Source organism: Mobula hypostoma, chromosome 8 (assembly GCF_963921235.1).
Source record: "Mobula hypostoma chromosome 8, sMobHyp1.1, whole genome shotgun sequence".
NCBI classification, from domain to species: domain Eukaryota; kingdom Metazoa; phylum Chordata; class Chondrichthyes; order Myliobatiformes; family Myliobatidae; genus Mobula; species Mobula hypostoma.
The window spans coordinates 144,130,115-144,152,826 of record NC_086104.1 but is presented as its reverse complement, the minus strand read 5'-3'; the positions used below and the strand labels follow the sequence as shown (position 1 = coordinate 144,152,826).

At 44.8% G+C, this 22,712-nt stretch overlaps 1 protein-coding gene across 5 annotated transcripts in view; it reads right to left on the bottom strand.

Annotated features, from left to right (window-relative positions):
- Positions 1 to 9,061: 9,061 nt before the first annotated feature.
- The window catches only part of LOC134351022 (netrin receptor UNC5D-like), a 924,405-nt gene continuing 910,754 nt past the window's right edge, over positions 9,062 to 22,712 (bottom strand). For 4 of the 5 annotated variants that reach the window (XM_063056996.1, XM_063056997.1, XM_063056998.1 and 1 more), the window contains 2 exons: positions 19,188 to 19,366; positions 9,062 to 12,647 (listed from right to left, as the gene is read on the bottom strand). In XM_063056996.1, the coding sequence (XP_062913066.1) occupies positions 12,455 to 12,647; positions 19,188 to 19,366 (372 nt within the window). In that variant the 3' untranslated portion in view covers positions 9,062 to 12,454. The remainder of the gene's footprint in view (positions 12,648 to 19,187; positions 19,367 to 22,712) is intronic. The other variant, XM_063057001.1, reaches the window with a different exon arrangement.

The following is a 22,712-nucleotide window of genomic DNA, read 5'->3' as shown; positions in this document are numbered from 1 at the left end:
TATGAGAGAGGAGTTGGCAAAAGTAAATTGGAAGGAGCTACTGGCAGGGATGTCAGCAGAGCAGCAATGGTGTGTGTTTCTGGGAAAAGTCAGGAAGGTGCAGGATATATGTATTCGAAAAATGAAAAAATACTCAAATGGTAAAATAGTTCAACCGTGGCTGACAAGGGAAGTCAAAGCTATTGTAAAAGCAAAAGGAAGGGCATACAACAAAACAAAAATTAGTAGGAAGATAGGGGATTGGTAAATTTTTAAAAACCTACGGAGAGCAACTAAAAAAATCATTAGAACAGAAAAGATGAAATATGAAAGCAAACTAGCAAATAATATCAAAGTGGGTAGTAAAAGTTGGTAAAAGGAGATGGGTGATGAACTAAATGAGTATTTTGCATCAGCCTTCGCTGTGGAAGACACTAGCAGTATGCCTGATGTTGTAGTGTGTGAAGGAAGAGAAGTGGGTGCAGTTACTATTACAAGAGAGAAGGTGGTCAAAAAGCGAAAAGACCTAAAGGTACAGAAGTCACCCGGACTAAATGAACTGCATCAAAGGGTTCTGAAAGAGGTAGCGTTAGAGATTATGGTGGCGTTAGAAATAATCTTTTGAAAATCATTAGACTCTCTCATGGTGCTACAGGACTAGAAAATTGAAAATATCACTCCACTATTTAAGAAAGGAGGAAGACAGCAGAAAGGAAATGATAGACCAGTTAGCCTGACCTCAGTGGTTGGGAAGATGTTAGAGTCAACTGTTAAGGATGAGGTGATGGAGTACTTGGTGACACAGGACAAGATAGTACAAAGTCAGCATGGTTTCCTTCAGGGAAAATCCTGCCTGACCAACCTGTTGGAATTCTTTGATGAGATTACAAGTAGGATAGATAAAGGGGATGTAGTGGATGTTATATATTTGGACTTTCAGAAGGCCTTTGACAAGGTCCCACACATGAGGCAGCTTACCAAGTTAAGAGCCGATGGTATTACAGGGAAGTTACTAACATGGTTGGAGCATTGTCTGATTGGTAGGAGGCAGTGAGTGGGAATAAAAGGTTTCATTTCAGGTTGGCTGCCAGTGACTAGTGGTGTTCCACAGGGGTCAGTGTTGGCACCATTTCTTTTTATGCAGTATATAAATGATTTCGAAGATTGAATATATGGATTTGTTGCCAAGTTTGCAAATGATACGAAGATTGGTGAAGGGGCAGGTAGTGTTGAGAAAATAGGTAGGATACATAAGACCAGAAGATATAGGAGCATAGTAGGCCATTTGGCCCATCGAGTCTGCTCTGCCATTCAAACTAATGAAATACAATGTTGGAAAATACATGGTCATGCGCTTTGGTAGTAGAAATACATGTACAGACTATTTTCTAACCAGAGAGAAAATCCAAAAATATGAAATGCAAGGAGACTTAGGAGTCATTGTGCAGAACACCCTAAAGGTTAACTTGCAGGTCAAGTCAATGGTGAGGAAGGCAAATGCCATGTTAGCATTCATTTCAAGAGGTCTAGAATACAAGAGCAGGGATGTGATGCTGTGGTTTTATAAGGCACTGGTGAGACCTCACCTTGAGTATTGTGAATAGCTTTGGGGCCCTCATCTTAGAAAAGATGTGCTGGCATTGGAGAGAGTCCAGAGGAGGTTCACAAGGATGATTCCAGGACTGAAAGGGCTAGCATACGAGGAACGCTTGATGGCTCTGAGTCTCTGCTTGCTGGAATTCAGAAGGATGAGGGGGTGATCTCATTGAAACTTTTCAAATTTTGAAAGGCCTAGACAGAGTAGATACGGAAAGGATGTTTCCCATGGTGGGAGAGTCTAGGACAAAAGGGTACAGGATGGAGGGGCATCCTTTCAAAACAGAGATGTGGAGAAATTTCTTTAGCCAAATGATGGTGAATTTGTGGAATTCGTTGCCACGTGCAGCTGTGGAGGCCAGGTCTTTGGGTGTATTTAAAGCGGAGATTGATAGGTTCTTGATTGGACATGGCATCAAAGGTTATGGGGAGAAGGCCGGGAAATGAGGTTGAGGAAGCGAAAAAAAAGGATCAGCCATGATTGAATGGTGGAGCAGACTCGAAGGGTCAGATGGCCTAATATTGTTCCTCTGTCTTATGGTCTTCTAACTAATTCTCTAACTGCCTCTATTAATAGATTTGGTCTCACCCTATAAGAGATATTCAACCTTCCTTTTCCTCATCTTTTCTGAAACTGAAAACTAATTTGTTCTTTTTTTCTCTTTTCCAATTCTGATGAAGGGCACAGAGCTGAAATGTTAACAGTTCCTCTTTCCACAGATACCGCCTGACCTGCGCTGCATTTCTGCGATTTTCTATTTTTATTTCAGATTTCCAGCACCTGCAGTTTTTTTGGATTTTTGCTTGACCGAATGTTGCTGTATAGAAAATGGATATTGAATTTCCTACTACTGAGTAGTGGATAAAGTACTTGACTGGCTGTAAAGAGCTTTGAGAAGGCCTTAAGATAAAACATGTTTATTTATTTAATGCTATACTCATCAATTTGTGTCTCTCTCTCTCACCTTTATCCCATCAATTAAGCACTGAAGGTTGTCTAAACTTTCCTCCAAATGCAACAGGACATTAAATCAACTTTCTATAAAAGAGGCAGTAAAACACTATTTAACTCAGAATTACTGATGCCCGGGAATTAATTTAATGCAGATTGTCTCAAGGATCCCAAAGGGATATTTTAACAACCATAACACAGTCTTTGATCACAGCAGTGTCTCTCATAGTGGTCAACATATGGAGAGTATTTATCGTGGCTGAGACAGGAAGTAGGAATTAGGGAAGGAGGTTGTAATTCCAGAGAGAGGTATTTCCAGGAAGAGTCCTGGAAGGTGAAAGCCAGGTGCTTCCAGCTACTATTGCAGCTTCCACTGGCAGGGGGTACAGAATTCATACAAAATATCGGTTGACCTGTCCTGAGTACAGACCATAGAGGCAGCCTTGAGGAGAATGCCTCAAGCATCCTTACTTTCTTAGGAGTCAAGAGAAGCTCAGCTTGTCACCAATCTCTCCAGCATTTTCATTGTGTTTCTTTGCTCTACAATGAATGCTGGTTGGGAAATGAATCTCAGGGTAGTTTATGGTGACATATATGTACTTAAATAATTAATTTACTTTGAACTTTGAGCAAACTTCTGCAGAGATACTGTTGAAAGTGTCCTGACTGGTTGCATCATGGTCTAGTATGGCAATTTGAAAGGGCAGGAACATAAGAAGCTACAGAGAATAGTGGGCTCAGCCCAATACATCATGGGCACATCCCTTCCCATCGTTGGTAGTAAGTATCTACAGGAGGCACTGGCTCAAGGAGGTAGCAGCCATCATCAAAGATCTCCAGCTTCCGGGCCATGTTATTGTTTTGCAGCTACCAACAGGCAGTCCAAAGTCCCACACCACCAGGTTCAAGAACAGCTACTAGCGTTCAGAAACAAGAGAAAATCTGCAGATGCTGGAAATCCAAAGCAACACACACACACACACACACACACACACACACAATGCTGGAGGAACTCAGCAGGCCAGGCAGCGTCAATGGAAAAGAGTGTGGTCAATGTTTTGGGCTTTTGGGCTGAGACCCTTCATCAGGACTGGAGAAAAAGAGATGAGGACTCAAAGTGAGAAGATGAAGGGGAAGTGGGGGAGGGAGGAAGAAACACAAGCTGATAGGTGAAACCGGGAGGTGAGGAGGGGTGAAGTAAAGAGCTGAGAGGTTGATTGATGAAGGAGATACAGGGTTGGAGAAGGGGGAATCTGATAGGAGAGGGAAAAAGGCCTTGGAAGAAAGAAAAGGGAGGAACACCAGAGGGAGGTGATGGGCAAGTAAGGAGATAAGGTGAGAAAGGGAAATGGGAATGAGGAATAGTGAAGCAGCTGGGGGACATTACTGAAAGTTCAAGAAATCAATGTTCATGCCATCAAGTTGGACGCTACAATCAGGTGTTGCTCCTTCAACCTGAGTGTGGCCTCATCACGACAGTAGAGGAGGCCATGGTCTGACATGTCAGAGTGGGAAAGTGAGGTGGAATTAAAACCCTAATCACTACCTCTGTATAGCAATACCATGAACAATTTGCATTAACATGGACTTTCTGTTCTAATTGTTTTCTTCTTTGTGAAAATACTGCACAGTAATTTATGTTTTTCTTGTGAATGCTGCTAATATGATGCTCTGTGATGCTGTCACAAGCTCTTCATTGCACCTGTGCACACACGTACTTGTAAATATGACAAAACATTCGACTCTGATTTTGACCTTGTTAAAGGAAACTGCTCCAATTTGCAAAAGCTGCAGGATGCTGAATGGAGGGTGGAGAACAAAATTCTTCCTCAGTTTCATGCAGCTGAGTGCTGTTAACAGCCAATGAAATGCTCCCATGGTCATTGTTATAACAGGATGTGCAGAAGCCATTTTGCTCCCAGCAGTCCCTGTGAATACTGGAGTTATTATGGAAAAATACAGTTCCACTCCAGGTTATGAACACCCAACTGATGAGGGGTGATTGATAAGTTCGTGGCCTAAGGTAGACGGTGTCGATTTTAAAAAACCTAGCACATTTATTTTTCAGCAACACACATCAAAGTTGCTGGTGAACGCAGCAGGCCAGGCAGCATCTCTAGGAAGAAGTACAGTCGACGTTTCGGGCCGAGACCCTTCGTCAGGACTAACTGAAAGAAGAGCTAGTAAGAGATTTGAAAGTGGGAGGGGGAGGGGGAGATCCGAAATGATAGGAGAAGACAGGAGGGGGAGGGATGGAGCCAAGAGCTGGACAGGTGATTGGCAAAAGGGATATGAGAGGATCATGGGACAGGAGGCCCAGGGAGAAGGAAAAGGGGGAGGGGGGAAAAACCCAGAGGATGGGCAAGGGGTATAGTCAGAGGGACAGAGGGAGAAAAAGGAAAGAGAGAGAAAGAATATGTGTATATAAATAAATAAAAGGTTGGGGTATGAGGGGGAGGTGGGGCATTAGCAGAAGTTTGAGAAGTCAATGTTCATGCCATCAGGTTGGAGGCTATCCAGTCGGAATATAAGGTGTTGTTCCCCCAACCTGAGTGTGGCTTCATCTTTACAGTAGAGGAGGCCGTGGATAGACATATCAGAATGAGAATGGGATGTGGAATTAAAATGTGTGGCCACTGGGAGATCCTGCTTTCTCTGGGGGAACAGAGTGTAGGTGTTCAGCAAAAAGACCTCCCAGTTTGCGTCGGGTCTCGCCAATATATAGAAGGCCACATCGGGAGCACTGGACGCAGTATATCACCCCAGCCGACTCGCAGGTGAAGTGTCACCTCACCTGGAAGGAATGTGTGTTTTTATATACACACATTCTTTCTTTCTCTCTCCTTTTTCTCCCTCTGTCCCTCTGACTATACCCCTTGCCCATCCTCTGGGTATTTCCCCCCCTCCCCCTTTTCCTTCTCCCTGGACCTCCTGTCTCATGATCCTCTCATATCCCTTTTGCCAATCAGCTGTCCAGCTCTTGGCTCTATCCCTCCCCCTCCTGTCTTCTCCTATCATTTTGGATCTCCTCCTTCCCCTCCCACTTTCAAATCTCTTACTAGCTCTTCTTTCAGTTAGTCCTGACGAAGGGTCTTGGCCCTAAACGTCGACTGTACCTCTTCCTATAGATGCTGCCTGGCCTGCTGTGTTCACCAACAACTTTGATGTGTGTTGCTTGAATTACCAGCATCCGCAAAATTCCTTGTGTTTACATTTATTTTTCAACATAGTCCCCCCCTATATTTACACACTTAGTCCAGCAGTCATGGAGCATACGGATCTTGGACCTCCAGAAAGTGATGTCCAGGGGTGATTGATAAGTTCGTGGCCTAAGGTAGAAGGAGATGAGTTATACAGTTCTTGTTATATGCATGTGCAGTTCAACACTGAGTGATTATGCAGAAAGTTTGAAGTTAATAACTCATCTCCTTCTACCTTAGGCCACAAACTTATCAATCACCCATCCTTTGTATAGTCTGCACATATGGAAACATAGAAACATAGAAAATAGGCGCAGGAGTAGGCCATTCGGCCCTTCGAGCCTGCACCGCCATTCAGTATGATCATGGCTGATCATCCAACTCAGAACCCTGTACCAGCCTTCCCTCCATACCCCCTGATCCCTTTAGCCTCAAGGGCCATATCTAACTCCCTCTTAAATATAGCCAATAAACTGGCCTCAACTGTTTCCTGTGGCAGAGAATTCCACAGATTCACCACTCTCTGTGTGAAGAAGTTTTTCCTCACCTCGGTCCTAAAAGGCTTCCCCTTTATCCTCAAACTGTGACCCCTCGTTCTGGACTTCCCCAACATTGGGAACAATCTTCCTGCATCTAGCCTGTCCAATCCCTTTAAGATTTTATATGTTTCAATAAGATCCCCCCTCAATCTTCTAAATTCCATCAAGTATAAGCCTAGTCGATCCAGTCTTTCATCATATGAAAGTCCTGCCATCCCAGGAATCAATTTGGTGAACCTTCTTTGTACTCGCTCTCTGGCAAGGATGTCTTTCCTCAGATTAGGGGACCAAAACTGCACACAGTACTCCAGGTGTGGTCTCACCAAGGCCTTGTACAACTGCAGTAGTACCTCCCTGCTCCTGCACTCGAATCCTCTCGCTATGAATGCCAGAATTGAGCATTTGGGTGACTGGCTTTGTGACAAGCACCAGAAAGTCTGCAGATGCTGGAAATCCGAAGCAACCCACACACAGTGCTGGGGGAGCTCAATGGGACGGGCAGCAACATTGGAAAGAGTAAACAGTTGACGTTTCGGCCCGAGTCCTGTCTTCAGGATGGATTTATTGGCTGCTGCAGATCTGTAAGCATCTTCTGCTGTACGGGAAGGTGGTTCAAGGCCCGCTTCCAACCCGAGAATTGTCCTAGTTACAGAACGGAACCTTGTTGTAACCCCGGGAAGACCTATCATCTGTTGATGGTTATTGAGTGAGGAATAAATATTGACTAAGACACTCGTAATAACTTCCTTGCCTTTATTGCAAATATAGTAGAATTGATCATGAAGTTTATCTTAGAGCTTGAGTTGTAAGGAGATATTGGATAGGCTGGGACTGTTTTCCCTGGACAAAGGAGGCTGAAGAATGGCCTAACAACGGTTTACAAAATTATGAGGGGCAATGAAGTCAATGTTCATTATGTTCCGTCTGGGTAGCCTCCAACCTGATGGTATGAACATTGACTTCTCTAACTTCTGTTAATGCCCCTCCTCCCCTTCGTACCCCATCCCTTATTTATTTATTCCTTTTTTTTTATCCCCCTGTCCCTCTCACTATAACTCCTTACCTGCTCTCCATCCTCTTGGCTCCTCTTCCCCTTCCTTTCTCCCTAGGCCTCCCGTCCCACAATCCTCTCCCTTCTCCAGCCTTGTGTCCCTTTTGCCAATCAACTTTCCAGCTCTTAGCTCCATCCCTCCCCCTCCCGTCTTCTCCTATCATTTCGGATCTCCCCCTCTCCCTCCCACTTTCAAATCTCTTACTATCTCTTCTTTCAGTTAGTCCTGATGAAGAGTCTCGGCCCGAAACGGTGACTGTACCTCTTCCTATAGATGCTGCCTGGCCTGCTGCGTTCTCCAGCATTTTTTGTTTGTGTTACTAACCCTAACCTAATCATGGGACGAGTTACAATGACCAATTAACTTACCCAGCACATCTTTGGACTGTGGGAGGAAACGGGAGCAGCCAGAGAACACTCAAGCATTCCAGATGAGTGTTTATACAGAGACTCTGTACAGACCGATGCCAGAATTCAACTCCGAACTCCAGGGAGACCCGCGCTTTAATAGTGTCCGGCTGACCGCCATGCAACTGTGTCACCCAAACTAGCATCCAAACAGGGAATTGGACCCAAGAACCTCAGACTGAAGGTCTGTTCCTCTACCGACAGAGCCACCCAAGCTCCCCATTGGGCAGACTGTGCACACAGGAAGCTGTTGGCATACCTTGGGTGTTTAGTCAGATCTTTGGAAAAGAGAAGGCTGAGAGGAGACTTAAAATATTATGAGGGATACAGACTGATTAGGAAGTACCTACTTCCCTTAGCACAGGGGTCAGAAGGCAGGGGGCACAGGATAAAAGAAAGTAGATACAGGATTAAAGGCAAGATGAGAGAAAAGCATACATGCTCGTCACATTTCAGAGAGTCATTGAACTTGGAAGCAGGCCCTGTGGCCCATCGAATCCCTGCCAACCATTAACGGCCCATTACCACTAATTCAGCACTTGTCACATTTTATGATTCCACATTCCCTCAACTTCCGCCAGATTCTACCACTCACCTATGCAACCGACAGCAGCCAATTAACCCATGTCTCTTGGGGAGTTGGCGCACTTGAGGGAAACCCACGCGGCCACAGAAAGGACGTGCAAATTCCGCACAGGCAGCTCTTAAAAAGTACTTGGATGCGCAACTGAAAACGGGCTCTGGACGAAGGTGGGATTGGACTAGGTAGCTTATCTTCTAGGCTTGAGGCCTAGCCCTTGGTCGGAGGGAGCCGCAGTGTCGCCTGCTAACAGCCGCCGGGAAAGAGGTGTCGGAGCCGGTGGCAATATGGCACGTTGTCCAGGCTGGAGTCGGTGCTGCCATCTAGTGTTCGTTCAGCAGTACTGCGGACGACTGCAGATTTCTGTGGAATTCATGGACACGGGATCAGGACTAAATTTTTTTTTTGTGCGGCTGTATTATACTGATTTCTTACTTATGCTTGCTATGTTATATGTGCTATGTGTGTTTTGCACTTTAGCCCCAGATTAACCCTGTCTCATTTGGCTGTATTAATGGGTGTTCACGTATGGTTGAATGACAATTAAACTTGAATTGAATTGAATTGATGGGCCAACAGATTCCCATCTGTGCCATGAACCTCCTCTGATTCATCGAGGAGATATTCCACAGTGGAAGTGTTAGTCAGTGCATCTGGTGTATGTTACAAGTGCTGGCTCTCAGTCATATGTCATCCCAGCTTCCACAGACTTCTCCCTCAATCAAAGCAAAGAGAAAGACCAAGAACCACAGAAATTTTAATGATTTGTACGCAAAAATAAACACACAAGGATCCACCAATTTGTTAAAATGTGGATTTCAAGGGAAACCGGTCTTTGCTGGTTGCTGGCAGAACGGAGACATTAGTAAATAGCTTACAAAATCCATCAAGGATGCAGCAAGAACATATGCGGCAGGTGTATGTGAACAAGACGCTATTCAGGAGCGAGAGGAGAATGGAACATTTACTTCGTTATAAAGGTGCAACAATTACTTTGCCTTCTAATTAAATAAGCACTTGACATGAAAATGAAGGCCTCAAGATTAGCTTAATTGAAGTGGGCATCCCACCCTGTTCCACTGTCTTCGGTGTCTTGGATGGACGGGAATCTTAACGAAATATTACAAGAGGGATTGCGAAACTTGTAGATCAACGCCTTGTACACAGGCATGTTTCGAGTATTAAAGAAGTGTTTCCCAGTATTGTAAAATGAAACAGGGACCTTAAAGACCATAAGATATAGGAGCAGAATTAGGCCATTCAGCCCATCGAATCCGCTCCGCCATTCGATCATGGCTGATTTATTATCCCTTTCAACCCCATTCTGCTGTAGGAGGACATTTACAGTAACTACTTTTAAGTGGACCCTTGGTTAGGAGGGTACTGGGCTCTGAGAACAGCTTGCTATACCTGGAGAAAGCAGACTTTACAATACTGTTGCATATCTTCAATACATATTTCAAAGCTTCGGCTAATGGCTTACTGAACATTATGCTTCAACATAAACTGAATGCAACCTTGGGGTACTTGATTAATGTTAGAATCACAGAGTCATACAACACAGGGCCTTCAGCCCATCCTATCTGCTACTCCCAATCTATTCTGATCCCATTTCGTCTGTAACTTTCCTTGCTTTGTCTAGACTGGGGGGTTCAATGGACCACACCTTGGTAAATGGTAATGGTCTATGGCATTAAAAAGGTTGGGAACCTCTGGTCTAGATACTAGTTAAATGTTGTAACAGTCTCTGTTTCCACCAGAGCATTCCAGGTTCTAACCACCATCTGGATGAAAAATTTGTTCCTCAGTCCTCTCTAAGACTTTCAGGCTACCTCCAGCACATCCTTAGGCTGTGTTGTTTGTTAATGAAACAATGCATTTCTCTGTACATCTCAATGTACATGTGATAAATAAATGTCAGGTCACTGGTCTGAGTGCTACTGGTACCATGTAACCCAGTACTACCTGTCGCATGGTCGGGTGGTCGGCGCCTAAACCGGCTCCCCCATCAGGCTTGCCCGGTGAGGAGGGTGGCTAGACACCCTGCAGGACAAAAAACAAGACCTGTCAAAGGGTGGATGAACCCTCTCGTAGGGCCAACGGCCATCTAGCAAACACATGCCGTGAAGGGCAGAAAGGGCATTCCCTGCATCGAAGCTTGGTCTGGCCATTCACTGCAACAGAACTTCCCCCAGCTGTCTTGGACCCCACCATGCCGCTGGATCTGGGAGGGGATGTCTAGACGGTGGGTCTGGACCTGTGCAACCCCCTACTCACCTAAAATCCACTCACGCACACACTGTTCCTTTCTGAGGAGTGGGGTACCACCCCACTAACTGACTGAAAGGAACCATCATCATCCTACGGGATGGATAGCCAGACAGAGAGAGAGATAAATAAATTAATCTGAATCTGAACCTCTCCAGAAACTCCCACCTTTCACTTCAGGCTCATCTGATGTGTAGATGCCTAGTTATTGCAATGGGAGATGGGTTCATTCCAAAGCATCCATCACCACCAGAGTCCTTTACAACTACAGGTCAATAGTGAGGGGCGTCCCCCACTGGTAAAGCATCAACTCCACTTTCTTGGGAAAGTACAGAGATGTTTTATTCTGATCGGAATCAACGGGCTATTCCTCATTCCCTTTAGGGAGGAACAAGAAGACGGGGGCTTAGGAAATGGTGAGAAGAGACACTTCTGGATAAATATTCTGAGTAAATAAACGTATTACTGAAAAATAATATTTATATACAGGATATGGTCCCACAGGCAAGGCCAGCATATATGGCTCAACCTTGACCGCTCTTGTGAAGGTGGAACTGAGCTGTCTTTGAGAATCCATGTATGAGCATAGTCTCAAGGTGCTAATGCTTGGAGGTTTCCAGGATTCTGACTGAGTGACAATAAAGTAAAGGTTATACACTTCCAAACCAACCTGTGAAGGTGTCTATGTTGGTGTTCTCATGTGCATCCTCCACATGCCTTGGTCCTCCCAGGTGGTAGAAGTCGGGGGGTTAGGCTGGTGCTGTCAGGGTAGGCTACGCTGGTAACCATGAAGAAAAGTACAGCACCGAAACAGGCCCTTTGGCCCATTTAGTTTATGCTGAACCATTTAAACTGCCTACTCCCATCGACCTGCACCGAGACCGTAGCTCTCCATACCCCTACCATCAACTGCTCTTAAATGTTGAAATCGAGCTCGCGTGCACCAGTGGCGCTGGCAGCTCGTCCCACACTCTCACCACCCTCTGAATGGAGAAGTTTCTCCTGACGTTCCCCACCATGGTGTACTGCGTAGATGGAGCACACTGCAACAAGTGATGGAGGAGTGAAGCCACCATCTTTCATCAAAGGTCCACACCACCGGACCATGGCATCCTCTCACAGTCACCGTCAGGCAGAAGCCTGTGGTCCCACACCACCAGGTTCAGGAAGAGCTGCAGTACTTCCCTTCAACCATTCGGCTCTTGAACCAACAGGCACAGCCCCACTCACTACATTTTAGCAACAACATGGACATTAATTTTTGTTCTAACTATGTTCTTTCCTGTAAAAAAATCGTGTAGAATTTATTTTTCATTTATGGTTTTCTTGTGAACGTTGCTTTGACGATGCAATGGGCCTGTGAGACTCTTGGGCTCTTGCAAGTTTTTGATTGCACCTGTCCATACATGAACATGGATCTGACAATAACCTCGGCTTTGACTTTGAATAGTTGGGATGGTGCTGCTAGCCAAAGAGGCTGCTTTTCTTGGATGTTCTCATGTTCTGAAGGCAGTTGGCACCACACTCCTCCAGGCAAGCACAGAGTGGCAGCTCCTTACCAGCTTATGAGACTTGTGCTGGGTCACCCCGTGGAGTAATATTGGGCAGAGAGACCTGAGGACCAGTTGAAATATGTGCATCTATTTTAATGGGCCAAACGAACTGAGGACTGGTTCCTCTAATCATTTATAATTGGTGCACCCCTACCGGTTTTTATTTACAAATAAATTCTATTTACATACACATCCAAAGATTTGGACAGTAAACCTTTAGCATTTCCTGAGAAATCTTTCCTATATTGTGACTGAGCAGTGCTTGCTCAGAGGGAAGGGAGGGAGCTGAACCGATGGGCAGCCGGGCTCGGCCGCACATGGGTCGACTTCATCCGCCGTAGTTGTAGTCTGCCTCGTCGCCGTCACCTTCGGGCGTGTTTGAGCTGGGACACTGGATCCTGCCTATCTCTTCCAGGGCGCTGGCTAAGGAGTCAAGGTCCCTGTCGTTCTGATGCTGGGCCTCCCAGATATCCAAGATGATGCTGGCTGGGCTGCTCTTTATTGCAAAGTAGCTCAGGTTCCTAAAGGGAAAAATAAGAATAAGAAGCAGAAACAGTTTTATTATCACTGCCACGTCATGCTGTTTATTGTTACCATAGAAACATAGAAAACAGGTGCAGGAGTAGGCCATTTGGCCCTTCGAGCCTGCACCGCCATTCAGTATGATCATGGCTGATCATCCAACTCAGAACCCTATACCTGCCTTCTCTCCATACCCACAATCCCTTTAGCCACAAGGGTCATATCTAACTCCCTCTTAAATATCGCCAATGAACCAGCCTCAACTGTTTCCTGTGGCAGAGAATTCCACAGATTCACCACTCTCTGTGTGAAGAAGTTTTTCCTAATCTCGGTCCTAAAAGGCTTCCCCTTTATCCTCAAACTGTGACCCCTTGTTCTGGACTTCCCCAACATCGGAAACAATCTTCCTGCATCTAGCCTGTCCAATCCCTTTAGAATTTTATATGTTTCAATAAGATCCCCCATCAATCTTCTAAATTCCAATGAGTATAAGCCTAGCCGATCCAGTCTTTCATCATATGAAAGTCCTGCCATCCCAGGAATCAATCTGGTAAACCTTCTTTGTACTCCCTCTATGGCAAGGATGTCTTTCCTCAGATTAGGGGACCAAAACTGCACACAATACTCCAGGTGTGGTCTCACCAAGGCCTTGTTCTGTGACAGCAGTAAGTCACAAAAAAATGAGAGCGAAGGAGGAATAGCAGGTAACGTTCATGAATTCATGGACTGTTCAGAAATCTGATAGCAGAGGGGAGGAAGCTGTTCCTAGAATATTGAGTGCAGATCTTCAGGTTCCTGTACCCACTCCCCAGTAGTAGTAATAGGAAGAGGGCATGTCCCTGGTGGTGGGGGGTCTTTAAAGATGGATACCACCTTCCTGAGGCGCCACCTTGTGAAGATGCCCTTGAATGTGCAGAAGCTTGAGACTGTGATGGAGCTGACTGAGAATACAACCCTCTGGAGCTCCTTTCTGTGCGTTGGAGTCGGTGATGCAGCCTGCCAGAACGCACTCAAAGGAAGGCGTGCAGTTGCAAGGGGAACTCTCACCTGCAAACTGCCCCGAAATACCTTACAGCCACTGGAATGCAGTCTCTTTGCAAAGCATCTGCTAACTTGTGCATAGCAAGTTCCCACACAAAGAGGTAACAATCACCACATAATCCACTATTTGGATCAAGGGTTAAACATCTACTAAGCAGATCGCTGTGTTTCAATTTTGGTTTACTATTGTCACATGTACTGCAATATAGTGAAAAGCTTGTCTTGCATACTGTTCATACAAACCAAATCATTACACAGTGTATTGGGCTAGAGAAGGTTTCCCAACCTGGGGTCTATGGACCTCTTGTTTAATGGTATTGGACCATGGGATAAAAAAGGTTGGGAACCCCCAGGCTAGGATAATGCAAAATAAAGTATAAAAGCTACCGAAGAAGTGCAGTGCAGGTAAATGATAAAATGCAGGATCATAATGAGGTAGATCGTGAGGCCAAGGGTCCATCTTATCATACAAGAGGTCCATTTGGGAGTCTGATAACAATGGGACAGCGGCCGTTCTTGACCCTGGTGGTACATTCTTTCAGGTGTTTGCATCTCCTGCCCGATGGGAGAGGGGAGGAGAGAGAACGTCCGGGGGAAGGAAGGTACTTTGATTCTGCCAGCTGCTTTACTGAGGCAGCCAGAAGTACAGACAGAGTCCATACAGAGCTGGTTCCCATGATGTGCTGAGCTGTGTCCAGAACTCCCTGCAGTTTCCTGTGGTCATGTGCGGAGCAGTTGCCGTACCAAGCTGTGATGCGTCCAGAGCATCAATAAAAATGGGAATAATGGATGGGGAACATGCTGAATTTATTTAGATTCCTGTGGAACTAGAGGCATTGGTGAGCTTTCTTAGCTGTGACAACAACATGGTTGAACCAGGGCAGGTTATTGGTCCAACCTCGACACTGTTGATGTAGACAGGAGCGTGTGCGCAGCCCCTTCTTTTTGAAGTCAAGGCCCAGCTCTTTCATTTTTTTTTACATTGAGGGAAGGATAGATAGCTCTCTATCTCCTCCCTGTTGGGTAGGTGGTGTGAAATCTTTTATTTTCCCCAGAAAAGAGTCAAAGAACATGACAGCACAGGAACTGGCCCTTCAGCCCATCTAGTTGGTGCTGAATGATTAACTGACCTAGTCCCAGTGACCTGCATCCATACCATAGCCTTCCATACTCCCATCCATATACTTAATCCATACCATAGCCCTCCATACTCCCATCCACATACTTAATCCATACCATAGCCCTCCATACTCCCATCCACATACTTAATCCAAATTTCTCTTAAGTGTTGAAATTGAACCCACATTTACCACTTGTGCTGGCTGCTTGTTCCACAATCTCACCACCCTCTGAGCGAAGACGTTTCCCTTTAAATATTTCGCCCTTAACCAATGACCTCCAGTTAAAATCTCAGCCAACCTCAGTGGAAAATGTTTGCTTGCATTTACCCTAACTATACCTCTCATAATTTTGTATGCCTCTATCAAATCTCCCCTCAATCTTTTACGTTCTAGGGAATGAAGTTTTAACCTATTCAACCTTTCCTTGCAACATAGGCTGTCTGGTGACATCTTTGTAAACCTTCTCTGCACTCTTTCAATCTTATTTACATCCTTTCTGTAGGTAGGTGACCAGAACTGCACACAATACTCCAAATTAGGTCTCACCAATGTCTTATACAACTTCAACATAATGTCCCATCTCCTGTACTAAATGCATTGGTTTATAAAGGCCAATGTAGCAAAAGCTTTCTTTATGAATCTATCTATCTGTGATGGAATTTTCAAGAAATTATGGATCTGTATTCCCAGATCCCTCTGTTCTACTGCACTCCTCAGTACCCTATCACTCACCGAGGAAGACCTAAACTAGTTGGTCTTCCCAAAGTGCAATACCTCATACCTGTCTACATTAAGTTCCATCTGCCATTTTTCCAGTTCATCTAGATCCCGTTGCAAGCTTTAATAGTCTTCCCCACTGTCCAATACACCCGCAATCTTGGTGTCATTCATATATCTGCTGATCCAGTTTACTACATTCTCATTCAGATTGCTGATATAGATGACAAACAACATTGGACCCAGTACTGATCCCTGTTGCACACCACTAGTCACAGGCCTCCAGTCAGAGAGGCAACCATCTACTACCGCTCTTTGGATTCTCCTGCGAACCCAATGTCTCATCCAATTTACTATCTCATCTTGGATGCAAAGTGACTGAACCTTCTTGACCAACTTCACGCACGTGCGGGACTTTGTCAAAGGCATTGCTAAAGTCCATGTAGATAAAATCCACTACATTTCCTTCATCAACTTTCCTCGTAACTTTGTTGGAAAACTCTGTAAGATTGGTTAGATATGAGCTACAATGCATGAAGCCATGTTGACTATCCCTAATCAATTCCTGTCGAATCAAGCACTTATGTATCCAGTCCCTTAGAATACCTTGCAATAACTTTCCCACTACTGATCTCAGGTTAATTGGCTCGTAATTTCCTGGCTTGTTCTTAGAACCTTTCTTAAACAATGGATCAACGTTAGTGTTGGACCCATAATGTTATTTAAGAACAATATTAGGTCCATAATTCATTGGAAGTTGCATCACAGGCAGATAAGGTTGTAAAGAAAGGTTTTGGCACACAGCCTTCATAGATCAAAGTATCGAATCTGAAAAGGGTCTTTGATAAGATCAAGTTGTTCAAGATGGCACCAGTGAACAATGATTCCTTGGGAGACATCTTCCAGCTAGTCAATTCACTTTTTCTACAAGTTCTACTATTCTTTTTATCTTAATTGTGTTTTGGAAACTGCTGGTGCATTTGTCTCACAGTTTGGAGTTTGATCAAGTGACCTAGTGCTCTGCTGTCCCCAAGAATATTCCAAGAGAGGACCACAAGCATGAGCTGCCTCTAAGAAAAGACCAGAGAGGGAGCACAGGGCTATGATCGACTCTATTTCTTCCTGACTGCGGGTTGGTAGTCGCTCTCCATGGAGGCCATGTGTCGATGGCCGCTCTCCACAGAAGGACTGAGTTCGAGCAGTCGCTCTCCTCAACGCTGACGGGGAATGTTTTGGAAACTCTGAGATCGATGTGATATTGGTGAGGACAGTAGTTTATATTGCTCTCCTTCAGTTTTCTGTGTTCTCTTTCTTATTGCCGATCGGCGGGTTGGGGGTTTGGGGTTCAGGGGTTTGATGTCCTTGTGGGCGATATGTTAGTTTTTGTGCAAGGGAGGGGTTGGGGAATTGGGATCTGATGTTTTTCTGTGTGGCCGATCTGTTAGATTTTTATGTGTGAGAGACAGGGTTGGGGATTTGATGTTATCGCTGCTGTTTTTTTTTCCCTGTGGGTGATATGTTAGTTTTTTGTGAGGAAGGGGGCTGGGGAGTTTGGCGTTTAATGTTCTAGCTTCTGTTTTCCGGGAGGGTGATCTGTTAGTTTTTGTGCGAGGGAGGGTTTGAGGAATTTGGGGTTTGTGATTTTTTGTGCGGGCAGTGATTGGGGTTGATGTCTTTTCTTTCAATGACTTCCATGGTTTTTCTGTATCTCATGGCTATCAGGAGAAGATGAATCTCAGAGTCGGAGTCTGGCGACTTATTTTGATAATAAAATGAACCTTTTGACCTTGCTGCTGCTTTGCCTCAATTCTATAGATTCTGTGTCCATCCCCCTAGTAAATACAGATCCAAAAGATCTACATAAGTTCTCCCCCATCTCTTTTGGCTTCACACATAGATTACCACTGTGATCTTCCAGAGGACCAAGAAGGAAAGAAAAACAAAAAAAACTACCTACAGCCTAAGCCTCTCCTCAGCAAAGCCTCAACTACCCAGAGCCTCAACTCCTCAAACCAACTCATACAATGGCCACTCCATTTAAACCCAACTTCTTTCTATTGGATCTTGTCAGGTGCCTAATTATGCACAATCCAATATTTCCTCGTCAACTGTGGCGCGTAAAAACTGCCGATTGCCCCTACTCGCTTCTTTTAAACTCTCAGAATACTGACACTTCAGGGAGCTGCTGAAGTTTAGTGTACCATCCAGCCATGCGGCAATTTCTCTGTTCTACACTGGAGACAGCCAATTCTTTTGTGCAATTATCATTTGGCATTTGAAAAGTGAAAGGGTAAAGGACCATACTGAGAAAGCACTGACAGTATATGTACCCTGTAAAGATTGATACACTACTGACACAGTCCTAGGGGGCGTGCTATATACTAACTACACCTACACACTCCTAGGGACAACCTGTAAACACCAACACACCCTCACAGGTATGCTGCATTGACTTACAAACTCCCAGAGACCTGCTTTATACACAAGCACACAACAAGCCCCCCTCTAAAAAGACTGAACAGACTCTGAAACAGCTTGCAAATGCTGAGACCCCTGTTAATGCAAACACACTCCCAGGGATCCCCCTGTAAATCCCTATACTACTCAAACTACCCTCATACACCTCACAGCAAGTACTGAATGTTAAGCTAATGCTGTCATTTGTCACGTAAGTACCAACATTTCCAGAATACGATGTTGTTGTTGCTGAGATCTTGAGGAGGTTCATATTCTGGAGATGGAAAGAACAACCAGAAGACAGCAGAAAAAAGCCAGGAGAAATGCAGCCATGGTTGCCACCACTACCACCACCACTACTACATATACATGTCCCACCTGCAATAGAGCTTGTGGGTCCAGGATAAGGCTGTATAGTCATCAAAGATCTCACCGTTAAAGGAGTGGACGTCGTCATCGGATTTCGACGGACAACCGAAGAGAAGAAATACCAACATACACCTAGGGACCCTCCAGAAATCCTGACTGACTCTCAGCAACCCCCTGTATATCCTGTCGTGTTTCCTGGTAACCCCTGTAATTCCTGATGCATTTCTGGGCGCACCTGTAAATACTGACGTAATCCTGGAGACCCGCTGTAAATCCTTACACATTCCCAGGGACCCCTGTATCGCTGACCTATTCCTGGGGTTCCCCTGTAAATCTTCACGCACTCCCTGAAATGTGCAAAAGTGAGAACCCCTGCTAATGCAGACACCCCCCCAGAGTCCTCTCGCAACACTGACCCACTGCTCGTGGTGAGGTGGCACAGTGGCGTAGCAGTTAGCACAGCGCTACTGCAGAGCTAGCGACACGGGTTCAATTCCCGCTGCTGACTGTAAGGAGTTTGTACATTCTCCCGGTGACCACGTGGGTTTCCTCCCAGACTCCAGAGACGGATGGGTTAGTAGGTTAATTGGTGACGTGGGCGTAATTGGGCAGCGCGGGTTTGTTGAGCTGGAAAGGCATGCCACTGTGCTGCATCTCGCAAATAAAAAGTAAAATTGCCAGAGTTTCTGTAACCACAAACACACTCCGAGGGAATCCCCTCATTGTGCATTTTTTGAGTTGAACCTATCAATAGTAAGTTATCTGAGAGAACATAAAAGCCAGTTTTTGTAAAGTGACTGTTCCTCCCAGGTGGTGTGCCTTCGTTCTACCCACCTGTCAATATGCAGTTTCTGTGCTAACAGCCGCCAGTCCTTGCCTGTTGCACTGGGAATGTCGAACGTGGAACAGATTTTCTGCCTGATGGAATATGGAATCTTAAACGGTTTGGGGCCTGTTACATTGGTCACACCACTTGCAAACTGTGTGCAGAGGTGAACAGCTTCTCTCTCGCCCTGCAAGAAGAGACAAGCGTCTTTAATCATTGCCCAAGCCAAAAATGATCCGTGACTTTACCGCCAGGGAAAGGAAAATAATTTTCTCACACAGGGACCCTGCGGATTATTCTCTTAAAGTGTCTTCTTTCGAACCATTATCAGGAAACTATCACTGGCTGATGCATTATCCATGAATCAGCTGTATGCTTCGATTGTTCATTAATTATAAATGCCTCGTAGCAAGTACTGAATGTTAAGTTAGTGCTGGAATTGGTCAAGTGATACCATTTGCCTGGCCTTGTTTCATTCCACCACCAGTTGGATATGGAATAAGGTAGATGATCTTGTAGCACCGTTGGAGAGGTATAACACTGTGAGCATCACTGAGATGCGGCTGAAAGGATGTGGTAGTTGGCAGCTTAACAACCAAGGATACACCTTGCATCGAAAGTACAGGCAGGGAGAGGGGGTGGGGTGGCACCGCTGGTAAAAAAATGAAATCGAATCCTTAGAAAGTGGTGGCTTCCAATCGGAAGATGCAGAATCCTCGTGGGTAGAGTTAAGAAATTGCAAGGGCAAAATGACCCCGATGGGAGTTATATACAGGCCCCTGAACTGTAGCCAGGAAGTGGGAGATAAATTTCAATGGGAAAGAGAAAAGACATGTAATAAGGGCAATAGTCACGGGGATCTCAATATGCAGGTAGATTGGGAAAATTAGGTTGGTGCTGGATCTCAAGAGAGGGAACCTGTAGAATGCCTACGAGATGGCTTTTTTGGAACAACTTGTGTTTGAGCCCACTATGCTATTCCGGATTGGGTGTTGTGTAATGAACCAGATTTGATTAGGGAGCTAAGGTAAAGGAACCTTTGGGAGAGGGATCATAATATGATAGAATTCACCCTGCAGTTTGAGAGGGAGAAGATAAAGTCAGATGCATCAGTATTACAGTGAAGTAAAGGGAATTTAAGAGGCCTGAGTGAGAAGCTAGCCAACGTTGATTGGAAGGGGACATCAGCAGGGACGATGGCAGGACAGCAATGGTTGGAGTTTCTGGGGAGGGGCAATTCAGAAGGTGGGGGACAGATACATCCCAAAGATGAAGATGTATTCTAAAGGGAGGATGAGGCAACTGTGGTTGACAAGGGAAGGCAAAGAGAGCATAAAAGCAAAAGAAAGGGCATATAATATAGAAAAAATTCGTGGAAGTTAGAGGATTGGGAAGTTTTTAAAATCCAACAGAAGACAACTGATAACAAAAACTATAAGGAGAGAAAAGATAAAATATGAAGGTAAGCTAGCTGAATATATCAAAGAGAATACTGACTTTTTTTCCAGACACGTAAAGAATAAAAGAGAGGCGAGAGTGAATATTGGATTGCTGGAAAATGACGCTGGAGAGGTTGTAATGAGGGACAGAGAAATGGCAGATGAACTTAAGTATTTTGCATCAGTGTTCCCTGTGGCATTATGTCAGAAATTCACGAATGTCAGTGGCAGAAATGAGTGTTGTTGCTCTTACTAAAGAGAAGGTGCTTGGGAAGCTGAAAAATCTTAAGGTGGATAAGCCAACTGGACCAGATGGACTACACTCCAGGGTTCTCAAAGAGGTAGCTGAAGAGATTGTGGAGGCATTAGCAATGATCTTTCAAGAATCACTAGATTCTGGAACGGTTTCAGAGGACAGGAAAATTGTAAATGTCACTCCACTCTTTCAGAAGGGAGAAAAGCAAAAGGAAAGAAATAATAGGCTAGGTAGCCTGGCTTCAGTGGTTGAGAAGATGCTGGAGTCCATTGTTAAGGATGAGGTTTTGGGGTACTTGGAGGCACATGATAAAGCAGGCCAAAGTCAACATGGTTTCCTTAAGTGGAAATCTTGCCTGACAAATCTGTTGGAATTCTTTGAGGAAATAACAGACAGAATAGACAAAGGAGGGTCAGAGGATGTTGCTTATTTGGAATTTCAGCCAGCCTTTGACAAGGTGTTGCACATGAGGCTGCTTAACAAGGTAACAGCCCATGGTATTACAGAAAGATACTAGCATGGTTAGAGCATTGGCTGATTGGCAGGAGACAAAGAGACGGAAAGAGGGGAGCCTATTCTGTTTGGCTGCTGGTGACTAATTGTGCTCGCAGGGGCCAGTATTCAGACCACTTACTTTCAAGTTATACATCAATGATTCGAACAACAGAATTGATGGCTTTGTGGCCATGTTTGCAGACAATAGAAAGATAAGTGGGAGGAGGGAGGTAGTGTTGAGGAAGCAGGGAATCTGCAGAAGGACTTGGAGAGACTGGGAGAATGGGCAAAGAAGTGGCAGAAGAAATATAGTGTAGGGAAGTGTATGATCATGCACTTTGGTAGAAGAAATAAAGGCAATGAATATTTTCTAAATGGGTAAAAAATTCAACATCAGAGGTGCAAAGGGAATTGGGAATCTTTGTGCAGGATTCCCTAAAGGTTAACTTGTAGGTTGAATCAGTGATAAGGAAGGCAAATGCAATGTTAGCATTCATTTTGAGAGAACTACAATATAAGAACAAGGATGTAAAGCTGAAGCTTTCTGAGGCACTTGGAGTATTGTGAGCAGATTTAGGCCACTTATTTAAGAAAAGATGTGCTGGAATCGGAGAGGGTCCAGAGAAGATTCATGAGAACGTTTGCAGGAATGAAAGGATTAACGTATGAGGAGCGTTTGATGGCTCTGGGCCAGTACTCGCTGGAGCTTTGAAGAATAAAGGGAAGATCTCAATGAAACTTATCAAATATCTAAAGGCCCAAATAGAGTGGATGTGGAGAGAACGTTTCCTAGAGTGGGTGAGTCTAGGACTAGAGGGCACAGCCTCGGAACAGAGGGATGCCCATTTAGAACAGAGGTACAGTAGAAGGAATTTCTTTAGCAGAGGGTAGTGTAACTGTGGAATTCATCATTGTGGATGGCTATGAGGCAAAGTCATTGAGTATATTTCAAGCAGAGGTTGATAGTTTCCTGGTTAACCAGAACATCAAGGGTTAGAGGAAGAAGGGAGGAGAATGGGGTTGAGAGTGATAATGAATCAGCCATGATGGAATGGTAGAAAAGACCTGAAAGGCCAAGTGGCCTAATTCTGCTCCTATGTCTTATGGTTTTATCAGCTCACATACACAAAGACACTGGATGCCACAGGGTACATCAATTGCTGCTCTTAAACACAAACTGATTATATATAAATGGAATGCAATGGCTGCATTAATGTAACCTTTATTAAAAATCTCACTGGAATACCTCTTTGTAGTAAGACCATAAGGACAAAGGAGCAGAATTAGGCCATTCAGCCCATCAAGTTTTCTCCACCATTCCAACATGCCTGCTTTATTAACCC